This window comes from Condylostylus longicornis, unplaced genomic scaffold (assembly GCF_029603195.1).
Source record: "Condylostylus longicornis isolate FDR11 unplaced genomic scaffold, ASM2960319v2 ptg000019l, whole genome shotgun sequence".
Classification (NCBI taxonomy): Eukaryota; Metazoa; Arthropoda; class Insecta; order Diptera; family Dolichopodidae; genus Condylostylus; species Condylostylus longicornis.
This window is the reverse complement of record NW_026577988.1, coordinates 736,935-751,135: the sequence shown is the minus strand read 5'-3', so window position 1 is coordinate 751,135 and position 14,201 is coordinate 736,935. Positions and strand designations below refer to the sequence as shown.

Genomic DNA, 14,201 nt, shown 5'->3' with positions numbered 1-14,201 from the left:
CTATTCAAAGACGACATAAGAGATTCAACTAATCCATTGGATTTAGACAATAAAATGTATGTTTATGTACCTATTTTATTTTATTATTTATATAATATGTACACATTTTTTAGGTTTATCCAGAATTTCAGATTATCATTCCTTGCCAGGTTTAAGTCCTCTTCCATTTTTTCTACTAACCGCGCAATTTGTTTTTTGTTGCTTACGATTTTACTCCTAAATAAAATATATGAATAACATTTTGAAAGAAAATATTTTAGAAAAAATGCTTACATTTTAAAAAAAGCAATAATTACACCAGTTTCCTTGATAAAATGAAGATTTTACAAAAAAAAAAATCTGTCGTCTAAAAATTTGTACCCGCTTTTAAATCGGTGGAAACCCGACAATTTATAGTTTTCATATATCGTACTCATTTTTCATTTTATCGTACCAGCTAAACAATGTTGGTAATACAAACACAAAATTTTGCCGATAAATTATCGTTTATCGGCCGATACCGATATACATAATAGAGGGGAATATCAAAGTTATAAAAGCATAAATTTTGTATGATCTATTCAAAATTTTGATATTTACAATTTCTGTACACAATTTCGATTGAATTTTCAATTTTAAATTTAAATTAAATAAAGCAGTCAAAGTTAATTTGAATTTAATTGTGTCATTTTAAAGTTATCACCCGTGAAGTGAAAAATCTATATTATTTGTAAACAAACTCAAATGTTATGAAAACCCTATTCTCTCTTATACGAGTACTTATTTAAATATTGCACATAATATGTATATAACTACTCGTATAGTGTTATATTAATAAAATTGCAAACAAACTACTGCAAATGACTGTGTGAACTAAATCTCAGTCAGTAATAACATTAATAATAATAACAATAAAAAATTAATGAAAACAAAACTAGAGAGCGAAGAGACAGAAGAAAAAAAAAGCAAAGCAGAAAAAAAAAGAATTACTGCGCTGCAATATGATTTGACGCAAAAGGTTACAAAAATTATGGTGGTTAGTGATGGTATTATTTTCATCGCTTTTTTTGCATTACTGTTTTTTTTTTTGCTTCTTTTACTTTTCGCTACATATTATGCGTATGTGTATGCATGCGGTTGCGTAATTTTTAATGAAGAGTGAAAGGTTATTTTTGTTTTTATTTTTTTCACTTGTTTTTCGTATTAATTTTTTACGCTTTACTTTATATGCCTTTTCTCACGTTTATCCAAACTATTTAAAAAGATTTATCATTTTCATATTATATTGTATATAAATTAATCTTATCGCGCTCAATATGTATGGAAAAATAAGAGCAAAAAAAAAAGTTAAGATTAAAAAAAAAAATTTGAAACATTGTTGTAGATCGCAATATTTTATTGGCATACACTGCACACTTTTACATCTAAGTATTAGAAAATTCGAAAATTCTTATTACATTAAATTTAATTATTGACAACTTTAACATAACTAACGACAACACATGATCAAATGACAATCGATTATTAATGCATCGATTATTTGAAATATAATTATAGCACATCCTTACTACAGAAGACGCATGCAACTTTCAACGCTCTATATCTTGAATATTTCAAATATAATACATTTATATGAATTGATACAATACTGTCATATGAAAATATTGTTCATAATGACCTAAACACATTGGGAGTGCATTTCAAAACAACAAAACTTCAAAACGGCAAATAGTGGCTGGTCACAATTGGATTCTAGTTGCTTCAAGACGTTCCGTTTAGGTAAAGCTCGTGAAACTTGAAATCAGAGAAGTTCTTGATATCCTTTATCCAGTGCTGGAATATGGAAAGAGTGGATACTATAGCAAAAATATTGCATTTCAGTTGTTAGAAAAATCAAATTCTCAAATGGTATGGTGAGTTGAGTATGTAAATTTTACTAATATATTTGTTTAGTATATTATTAATCTATTCCCTTGTAGGTTTTTATAAATGAAGCGATCTAAAATTAAATAAAATTGGGGAACCATAAAAGAATAGAATACCTTTATCAGTAAAGGTTTTGACGCTCTTCGTCTAGACTCGCATGCTATAACTAAAAACTATGATGACCAGTGTCTCAATAATCACCTGGCTTAGTTATTCAGTATAATAACTGCATAGTATTCTTTGAATGTGAAATTGCGTGCACATTTCTATGGTATTATACCTACGACAGAATACATTTGCATTGATACGAAAAATATTTCGCTTTGGCTTGTCTTAAATGCTGCCTTAATTTCAACAGAAATCCTCTTATCTAATTTGCAACGTAAAAAATTCTAAAAAATTTTATTCTCTTCTGTCACTATTCTAGTAAACCGATAGGAAAGATCAACTATCAACTGTTATTACACTTATACTACCAGATTATAATGGTTACTTTTATTCTTTCTTCTCTTTCCTTTAATTCCTATTTGCAAGGCAATCATCGTAAGTACATGCGCTCCGCATAAATATTGTAAAACAGTTGCAAAATAGGATGGCAAAAGATTGACTTAAATATTTTCCACCTTTTTTTTATACAACTAAAATATAAGATGCGGATAAAAATCTTTAATAACGTGTTAAATTATCTTAAGAAACATTCTAAATAGAGAAAAAAAAATTATTCATCAGCACCTTAAAAAAAAAAATGTTCGCACTTTATTTTCACTTTTCTTTTTTTATTATACAAAAACGAAATTAAGTAAACGAGATGAAAATCATATTTTATCTAAAGCCTGACCTGAAACACAGCACGTGTTTAATCTTTTAACCTTTATTTTTATGTATCAGAATATTTAACTACGCGTTTGTATTATATGTATGTTGGTATGTATGTGAAATTTCTGAAAACTTTTGATAATCCCGCAAATTCGCAAAACGACGGTCTCTTTCTCAAAAGAATATTCAATTTAAACTAAATAATAATATAAAAAAAAAGATGAGAAAAAAATAATAATTTCATTGGAAACTATATAATTTATTTTGGCGCCATTTTATAACATGTTATTAATTATGTTTATATAAGTAGATATGTATGTATTTGCGTAAAATTTTTTGAAGGGCCAATATGAAAATTTTCAAATTTTTTGCAAATTTATTTTGATATTTTATAATAAAAATTATTTCATTCCTAATCAAACCAAGTTGCACTTACATAATTTTCATGGCACTAGTTAAATGTATCGTAAATCTTACTCTTACACGGTGAAATCAGAAAGAAATGAGCTTATATCTTACTGCACAATAAATATTGCTATTACGCCAATTTACATAATTTTGCAGATTCCAGATGTCAGTATGAAGAAAATTATAAAAATTAAAGAACTTGAAACGAAAATATTGGCGAATATTTAATTAACTGAATATGCAAATGTGCATGGGACAATTTATAGAAGTACGGCTTAAACTCTGTAATGATGCTTTCATGGAACTTTAGTTAAAATTTGTACCTCTTTCTTGAAGAGGCATGTCTAAAACTGAAATAATAAAAAAATTGAAATAAAATATTACTAGTTTCCAAATATATAACTTATTAATTTAACAGAATTAATTATGTAATTATAAAAATTTAATGGCATAACGTAAATGTAACGTAATTTTTATACGGTAATTTAAAATAAATAATTAAAAATCATTTCATAACAACAATTTTCTTCAGTACATCATACATTTACAGTTTTTCCTTTTTGTCACTAGAGTACTCTGTTTTATGTAAACTAATATTTCATTATGTTATCGTTTTTATTAAGTACTAAATCAACCAGAGACAAAATTATAAAATTTAAAAAAAAATTTTTCTTTTAGAAATGGTTGAAAAATTTCATTGTATTAGTTTGTACTTTTGGTAAACAGATGGCGGACCTACTTTGTATATCAAAAATAATTTTGATTGTTGAATCAACTTAAAAGGGAAATTTTATTTTATTTGGATTTTCCTTTTTTTGAAACATTGAAATGAAACTTACTAAGGTGCGACATCTATATGCACAAAGAGTGATTTTTTTTGATGTAAAGAAAAACATTTTACATTTTTTAGTAATCAATTTATTTAGCTTTAGCTTCGCAACCCTTAAAATCAAGAAACATCTAAATGTAGATTATATTAATTTACTATTTTATGAATGTATGTTAACAGAATTTCAAAATGTTAATTTTTATGACATCAATAAATAGCAAATCGAATGAATAACGAAAAGAAAATTGAACTAAAATTTCATGGATTTGAGCAAATGAAAGAGGAAATCCTGCAGAATCCTTCTTGAATTGAGTTTCAAAATTTTTGAAGAATATCGAGAAGAGTATCGAGATCGAACGAAAAGTTACAAAGAAACTTTCAGTCATTTTTCAAATTTTTAAAAATCAACAAAATTCAGCATAATATTTAATGAAAATTTTATTGTTTTTGGAAGCATTTTACAAATGGCTGTTTATTCTAACCGATTGGAAATAGAGTTTTGGAGACCACAACAATCTATATTTCAAAAATGATTTTACTAAACTTTTAACGAGCCGACTAATCACTCAAACTTGCTCTTCATCTCCTAGTGGTCTAGAGTGATTCTAAGTATTTTTTGGTTTAGCATTTTAATGTCCAGGATTCGATACAATATCATGTTTTGCTCGAAATTCATATATTTGTAGTAATAGCCATAATATAAATTCAATAAATTACATACAGATATCTAAAACTTTAAAATAAGTATTATGAAACTAAAACCCAATCAATTTTTATCATTCCATGAGAATATTACCAAATATTACCAAATTAATAATATGTTATTTTTATATTCTGACACATATAGAAGATTAGGGACAACATTATGTTTTGTTATTTTTTTTCTTCAATGATTGGAACACACCTCCACCGTAGGCTACAACTAATCTAAAATGAAAAATGAAGTTTTCATATTTTTTTTTTATATAAAACTTTTTACACTTTGTGTGCTGCTCGTGTCTAAGGGAGTATATACATATACGCGAATAAGGGAGTAAATATACATACAAAAAATATTTAGTCCTTAGGGTAGGTTTGTTAATAAAAGCAGTTTTTTTTTTTGTTTCAGGGAATGAAGTAAAATTAAATTGATTTTCTTGTTTTTTCAAATAAAATTTTCATTAAACATTGCAATGTTCTTTGTTTGGATCAATATGCAAATTTATAATTGGGTTTCGGTTTAATACAAACATGGAATTTTAGATGGTATGTTTAGAAAATGTTGTAATATTATTGTAAAAAAAATATAAAATTTAAAAGCATTATAATTAGTGATTTTCGAAGATCAGGATTATGAGTTGTAACTTAAGACAGAAATTCACTTTTAATAAGCTTTAAACAAATTTCTGTAACAATTTTGTATTATGGTACATATATGTATGTATGTATGTATTAACTCCAGTTTTTTTTCGCAATGGTTTTATAAACTATTTGATTCAAGCATTAATATTGTTTTATCTAATTCACCATCTGTTACACACTTCGGCATTGAATACTCGAACTTGATATTCTTGTTTAATTAAAGTTTTAAAAATAATCCTTTAATTTGTAAATGTTAATCCCAGAATCTGCAAGAATCTACAAGTTTAAAATTGATTTTTAAGTAGAAATCAAATGTATAAATAAATTCTAATATAAAGTAAATAAAATTGTACTTTCACGAGATACTATTACTAGCTACTGGCACAACATGTAGATGTAGAAATGTACTCTGTATCCTATTCCACCTCATCGTGTTAAATTTTTAAAACTCTTCTTTCTTTCGCTTTTGCAATTTTTGCTTCTGTCTAATTTGGTAACATACTCTCATTTTGGTTTGGAACAGGATTTGTTCAGCTATGATTTCATCTGCAATAAAAGAACAAAAGAATAAAATATTAATTTTCATATTTAAAAATTTTTTCTTCAAACAAACAATATTTTTATTTTTCATAATATTTACTTGTCACTTTTAAACAAAATCTAACTTGTTGCGCTGATAATTTTTCGATTTATTTTAGGTTATGTAGAATTAAGATAATCTTTTACATTTATTATAATAGTGGTTTTAAAATTATTTGCTTGATTAAATATTAAATTAATTTAAAGTATTGAACTCACATCGTTTTTAATTTTATTGCAATATTTTGATACATTTTATTTATTATAATTCAATTTTTGACAAATTATGTTTAAATTTTTCCCCAGTACTGCACGCGCTCAGTTGAATTTTTTAATATAAAGTATTTATATATGTATATACTAATTCTTATATGACAGTTAATAGTCAATATTACGATATTGATGTGCACACAATCAACATAATTACATGTAAATTATAGGTATATATGTACTTATGTATATATAGCAATAAGAATTAGAAGGGATTCGATTTGTTGAAAAATTTAAAAGTAAGAGGCAAACCACAAAAAAAAAAATGAACACTGACGTATGTATAACGAGCACGTGACCGATTTGTAACATAATTCAATTGTATCTTAATCTAAAAAGTTGCCACATGCTTAAATTTATCACCATATTATCCTTTTTTACTTCCATTTTTTTTTTTGTTTCTTTATTTTTCTTTTCTTTTTAGTTTTTTATCTCTCAATTTTCTTAATTCCCTTCCGCTAAGTACTTTTAACCACTAACAAAATGCTGTATTGAATGCATAATAAATATACGTAAGCAAAAATGTTAAGAAAAGTCAATGAAAATTAGAATTTTTTTTTGTGTGTTTGCATGCGTCAAATGAGGGAAAATTAACGTTGATCTGAAGAACAATGGGGCACTTATATTAACATTATTTCAATAAAATAAATTTTAAAAAATTTTTTTTATATTGGTTTTAAAATATATGGGCGGCTATTGTTCTTTTAACGAAAGTTAAAGAATTCCCAGTACAAGAAAATTATTTTCAGAATATTTTCTAATCTAATGTCAAGATTAAATTTCACAATTTCGAAATTAATGTGCATGAGGTTATACGTTTTATGTAACATGTTGTCGATTCTTTAATTTAAAATATTAAATAATTTTTACACAAATATTTAAATTATTCGATTTTTTTCGAATTATAGACAAGTTTTAATTTTAAATATCATCGACAATATTAACACGTACAAAACATGAATTTAAAAGTTTTTAATGGCGTAAGCAGAGTGGCGTAAGCCACAATGTGGGTTATGCCACTTTACTTTTGGAAAATTAAAAAAAATTTTACAAAAGCAATAGTACTTTTGTGAAAAATAAATAGGAAAAAAACTATTTCGAAACTGGGAACTAATATCACTGATTCTAGAAGACGTACATAACCGATTGCAGTACAAATTTTTTTTTCGCCACTCTGCTTCTGAGACTCTCATTTAATTCTTCATATTTGACTCATATCAATATATTTTTAATTTAAAATTCACCATTTCGTTTAATAACATGAATACTTTATTTTTGTAAAATAAAAAATGTTCACAATCCTTGATTACAAACGTATTTTGATTATTGAATGCAATTCACAATAACCACATATATAATAATGTAGGTACTTAAATATGTTTTGTGAGAAAAATTAAAGCAAAACCTGTGGATAAACCACAATCTTTATTTATTTATTTTTATTGAGCACATCCCAATAAGTTATTCAAAAAAAAAAAATTAAGAAAACAAAATAAAAAACACAAAAAATACAAAACCTAAACTTCTCGCATTCTTCCATTTAACAATTTTCAACAATAACATTTTTATTTTTTCCTTCTCTTTTGTGAAAAAAGAAATTTTTCTCATTCTGAAGAACATTAGAAAATTTACTCAACAAAAAAACAACAAGTAAATTTATTTTTCATTTAATTTTTCTTTTCATTATTATTTAATTTTATCTAAATAAAACTTGCATACTTTTCTAAGTAAACTAATGACAATTTTCTTGAAAAAAACTTTAAGAACTTAGCAATAATGAAACATACTTTTTCTCTTATTACAAATTTATTCCAATTGGAAAAAATTCACATTGATTACTATGGAAAGAAAAAACGCAAATTAGAAATTGTGGTGAAAGTTTGGAGAGTCCATGAGACGAAAAAATAAAAAAAAAATTATTTATTAAAAATATTGTGAAGGAAATTTAAAAGTTGTACATTTTACATTTATGAAAGAAAAAATTTGGAAACTAATGAAATTAATACAGAAGAAAACAGCATTTATGTTGTCCAATGGAGAAGAGCCAATATAAATGAGCACTAAAATGTGAAATGAGGTGAAGAGTAGAAAGTTCAATAATGAGAATAAAAACTATTATTATATTACTCTTCTTTTTTGTTTTTATTTATTGATTTTTACATACATACACTTAATAAACATTAAAAACAATATTTTTCTTTTCCCAAACTCAGAATATGTTTCTCATTATCGGATGACCAAATTATTATTATGAAAAGTTTATTATTTTGTTTTTACGAACAGAAGATAATATGAAAAACGAAAATAATGAAAATTTGTAGAAAAAATAATATTTTGAATATTGGTGAAACAAATAGATACTCGTACTTATGTACATATAAGTAGCTTTAATTTGGGGTAATTGACGTCTATAGAAATATGAGATTACAATTAATTTTGTTGATTGGCAACAATTAGGTTATTTTGGCTAAAATTAGAATTATGAAAAAATCTTCAATAATTACACTTTTTTATATTCAATAATTTCACATGAAAATCTTCATCTACATAACAAGTTGCCACAAATTTTTAAGCTACTTGTAAAATTTTTTAAAAAACGTATCACTTAGTCTCCAAAAAGGGGTTGTAGATTGACAAAAGGGGTTATTCAACATTGCATTGTTTTTATGGTTTATTCGTAATTTGGATAAATTTCATTCATTTTGGCTACTTCTGTATAAGAAAATTTGATTTTGTTATACAGAATGAGTTTTACCTCACAGAACTTATTCTGTATAACAAAATAGAATCTTTTGTACAGAATGAGTGTGTGAGTTTAAATAAATTAGAATTTTAAAATCATATATATATAAGTATAATATATTATAGTTCAGGATACTCATATGGTTTGAGTTTTATAATAATATATGTTTATTTCCGAATCAAAGTGATATTGATTTGAAAATATGTAACGTTTTCTTTAAAGTTTTTATATACGAAACGTATAACATATACGAGTACGTGCAAACAATAATTATCTATATGGAACTATTCAATAAAAGGAGAACTTGAATTGTAACGATACACAAACATTAAACAAATTAAAAAATTGAGTTAAAGTGAAAATTTTAAATAAATTAAAAAAAGAAGAAAAATATTGAATAAAATAATATTCTTATACCAAATATACAATATATAAAGAGTGTTACATAATAGTTTAAAAATTTTATTACAATATTGCATTAAAATATTAAAAATTTATTGACTATACTTTTAAAATATGCAATTTTTAATATCATTTTTTAAAATATTAGTTTGCAAATTAATATTTTTGGAATAGCATATATACAAAATTTATATACGGGTATAGCCTCATAATATTTTACCAAATGTTTATAAAAACTTATAAAAGTAAATATGCCCCTTTTATTTTTTATATACAAAATTCACTAATTTATAGCGTTCTCTTACAAACTATGACATAAAAATTGTCGAAAGAAATATTGAATATTAAGATAGAATGACTGTATGATTTATATATTTCATGGTTTCTTATACATAAACAAAATATAATCATTCCCCAATTCAATTTAAATATTTGAATAAAATTATGAGATTGTTATAATAGATATATAACATATATGAATTATTACAATACAACATTTAGGACAACATAAAGATGTTTTGAACTGAAAACAATAAAAATTAAAAAACAAAAAAGAGAAATAGAATTCAAAACTTATTGTAAATATTTTGCAACGCATAAGCATTTTCTGATTATGCTGCTTTTAACCGTGAATTATTGTTTTTTTTTTTCTTAGTCTTTCACATTCTGTGACACAAGCAAATTTATTTATCCTTTTATAATACATGCTATTATCTCCTATAATTCTAAATGAATTTTGGTATTATAAGTGAAATTCTTTCAGTACAATTTAAGCTAAACTTTCCGAAAAATCCAAATTCTATCACTTTTTGAGTCAGCTTCGAAATCTAAAAATAAAAAACAATAAAAATAAATCGTTAATAACTTGAAAATCTAATTTGATTTACAAGCGGGATCATTTTGTATCATAGTGCCACAACTACTCGCATTTTGATTTATCGAAATAAGCGACATTTTATTTTCTAATTTTGACATAGTTTGTTCTTTTCACTTGGAAATCTCTCAAGATCCAGTAACGCAATCAGCACATATTAGCCGTAACAGCAGTGGAATTCCATTCTTCCTGAGCTGCTAATTTTCCAAATCTCCAATTCCAAATATTCATCCTGGAAATCAAGAACTATTTTTAATATTTTTTGTTCTATTTGAAATATTTTACAAATATATCAATTATGTTTGACGTTTAATAGCAAAACTGACATCTTATGCAAATGTTTAATTTAGGATTATGGGAACGGCAAAATAAAATTTTTAGCAATTGTATGCCCTAAAGTAAGTTTGTTCAACTATAAATTTTTATTTTACTCTCTAAAACAAAAAAGTATACATATTTTTTTTTGAAAACGTTAACATTGATTTGAATTGCTATCGCGAATAAAATCATTATGCTCGTTTGATTTTACTTTCGTTAAAAACTAAATTGAATTATCATAAAATCGTAATGCAATGAATCTTCAACCAGTTCTTATACTTATTTTACCCCATTCTTATCACCCCATTTTTTGTAATGATTTCAAATATTTTATGTGGTGTATACGTACTTATTATCCTTTGCAGAAATAAAAAATGAGGAAATAATATTCATACATTGTAAATAAAATTTTATGTAATATTAAGATGAAAAAAACAAAAAAATAGGAAAAAACATAAATATATAACGAGCGTTTTCATTAAAGCGATCGCATCAGTATAAGAGTACAAAAAAAAAAAATAATTTTGGTTTGACTCCATTGAGATTTTAAAATGATGTAAAGAGCATTTAATTAAGCAGAAAGAAATTTTTACCATATGATTTTTATATTAGGAAAAAATTATAAACAAATGTACACATTTTTAATTCAATATTTTTAAATTATATTTAAAAATTTCTTTATGCCCACGACTTTATTGATGAAAAAAGGCCGAACGGTTTAAGATTTGTTGACCGTTTTCATGAGCTTTGTGTTTTAGAAAAGTTTCTTTTTTCTCTTTCTTAACTGATCTGTGCCACATATTATCTTGCAGTTTGCCCACTTTCCGATTACCCTGAGTTATGGGTTTCGGCCCTGTCAAATCCCAGAGCTTTGAGCTCTTGACTTTTCTCGGACAGAATATATATATGTACAATAAATATATATATAAGTTTTTGGTATTTGTTTATGAAAACTTGATTTTATGCAGGTGTTGAATATAGTTATTCGTATTATTATACATCTAGCCAACTGGTGTTGTCTCAGACCGGTCTTACAGTTTCCCAAATGTGATTTTTGCGAGTTTTATACGGTTTTCCATATCTTTTTCAGCATCTGTGATAATTATATACTACCAAGTAGTAGAATCCAGTGATATCTTCTATTTCTGTGTTGTTTATTTTTAGTTTGGGATTATTTCAGGCGTTAATTCTCATAATTTTTCTCCTTTTTTGTGTTTATTCGGAGACCGATTCTCAGGGCATTTTATTCCAGATTGTGTAATTTGTCTTGCATGTCTTTATCGTCTGAACATTCTAGGCTTTCTAGTCTATTCGTAATGATCCGTTTAATATCTCTAGCAGTAGTTGTTGATCCTGTTATGACGTCGTCTAACACCGCATTGAACAGGAGTGGAGAGAGGGAAGGGTCATTCTTTGAATCCAGCCTTTAATTTTATTGACTTGCTTAATTGGTCTTGATGAAGCACCGTTAATTATGAAAACATTATTTGTCAAATTCTGAAAAATACTTGTGCAACAAGTTATGTTATTTGCTAGACTCATCGCCAATAATCTAAAAGAAGAAGTTTGGCATGTATCCGATCTAAAAGAGAAAATAAGCAGAAATTAGTAAAAAAATCAGCATAATCATTTTGTATATAGTTTATAGTGCTACACAGAATTTAATTAATATAATCCATATTGTATGTTTGAATTCGTAGTTCGCAATCTATGAATTCTTCTGACAAAGATAGTAACATAATCAAAGCCACTTATAAATGTTATACAATATCCAAAAACGATGCAAAAAATTAATATCAGAATATAGACTCTTAAACAATTTTTCAAGTTTCAAAAGATTTTCAAAGACTTTCAAAAATAATTTTAATTTCAGTTATAATCTTCTTTAATCATCACCATAATTTCGTATTAATTAAATCAATTGTTATAACATTTTTAATTTGTAAATCCTTGTTAAAAGTAAGCAAATATGCATGAATATAGAATTTCTTAATAATCTTATTTTCAAAGACACTTTAGAACAAAAATTTGCTTCATAATTAATAATTTTTGAACATATTGACAAGGACGTACATATTTTTTTTTGTATTTTCGATTATAGAATAATTCAATATTAAATCCTCTTTACTTTTATTATATAATATTATATTATTAAAAATATCCCTTATTTATTTCATTTTACTTATGTTCTAAATATTATGTGCATTAAAAAATATGGAAATTATCATATGTAGAAAAAACTAAATGAATGAGAGAAAAAAAATTAGAAATAAACTAAAAAAAATTATTTGTATGTTTGTTTGTCGACATACTGGCATGACAGTCTTGTTACTGGATAGTAAGCAACTAGAAATAATTATTAATTTATTATAATTTTTAATATGACATTAAACGAAGTGTGTGTCTACGTTTTTATGTGAAAATCTGGGTTCAGGAAATTAAATTTACAAAATCCGTCAATGAAATACAACGAAAAACAAATGAGTCGAAAACTTAGAGGGGAAGATATCAAGCTCAGTGTGAGAGTACATTTGGTACGTGAATAAGACTTTTCTACAATTCACGATACTGGAATACAATACTACTATTGTAATACATTGTACTGTTGTACTATTGTACTATTGTACTATACATTGTACTATTATAATACATTGTTTATTGAAAATTGCTCTTTTTATCTTAGTTCGGAGCAGTTCGGTATAATTAACAAATGAAGAGTGGTTTTGTATAGAAATCCTGTTATATAAAAGTAAAAATTGATTTACTAATTATCATGTAAGAGATCTAAAATTTATTTTTACATTATAAACTTTTACCCACCGGAATAAATGTGCGTAATTACAAATCTCAACTCAAACAAACCTTTATATAGACTGGCGGTGATGTAATTGGAAGTATTAAACATCTAGAATTTACGCATTTAAAAATTTATATTACTTATAAGGGACCAGAAGCAATTATAGTGCTGCTTGGAGAGATATTACCTTTTCTGCCGTACAATACTTGTTGTACTCACTCTAAGTGATTTCATCAACAAACAAAATACAAATTTACTTTATTCTAACGTAACCCGTATTGCGATTTTTCAATTGCCCTGCCTAAAATTTATAAAATCAAGAACCTGCTGATGAAAAACTTTTATTTATTTTTCGATCAGTTATTAAACTCTTATAATATAGTTATAAAAAAAAATTCTATACACATATACAAATAAACTACAAAAAATAGACTTATTAGAACCACATAATTTTAGACAAAAACAAAAAAAAAAGAAAATTAAAACCTATTTTATAGAACTTAAACAATACGTTGAATAACTTTAAACATACCTTTTTTTCCCATTTCCTTTGATGTACAACAATAACAACATTTTACATATTATTTAATTTACAATATTCTTTCATTTTTGGCGAATATTCGTAAATTATCCTATATATAATAATTCTGCCATACAATGCCATCATAATTGTTATATACGTCATGTATGCAATATTTTTAGATCTCAGTATGCCTTCATCCGACTGTGTATTAGGAAAAATTAAATGAAATGTAGGTTTGTACAAAATGTTCGGTATGAATTTTTACCCCAACCCCTCTTAATAAAGTGATATTCAAGAACCATCTGTGCAATTTTTTAGTAAAAAAAAGAAATTAGTATTTTTTTTTTTTTGACTCATATACGCATAGACTTTATTATAAAGACCTTGAATAATAAG

General features: G+C 25.3%; 1 protein-coding gene across 1 annotated transcript in view; it reads right to left on the bottom strand.

Moving 5' to 3' along the window:
* LOC129606595 (protein vein) overlaps positions 1-10,247 on the bottom strand; it is a 180,458-nt gene extending 170,211 nt beyond the window's left edge. Inside the window, exons 1-2 of the mRNA XM_055516987.1 lie at positions 10,181-10,247; positions 10,100-10,120 (exon numbers count right to left, since the gene is read on the bottom strand). Of these exons, the coding sequence (XP_055372962.1) occupies positions 10,100-10,120; positions 10,181-10,247 (88 nt within the window). The remainder of the gene's footprint in view (positions 1-10,099; positions 10,121-10,180) is intronic.
* Between the last annotated feature and the right edge of the window lie 3,954 nt (positions 10,248-14,201).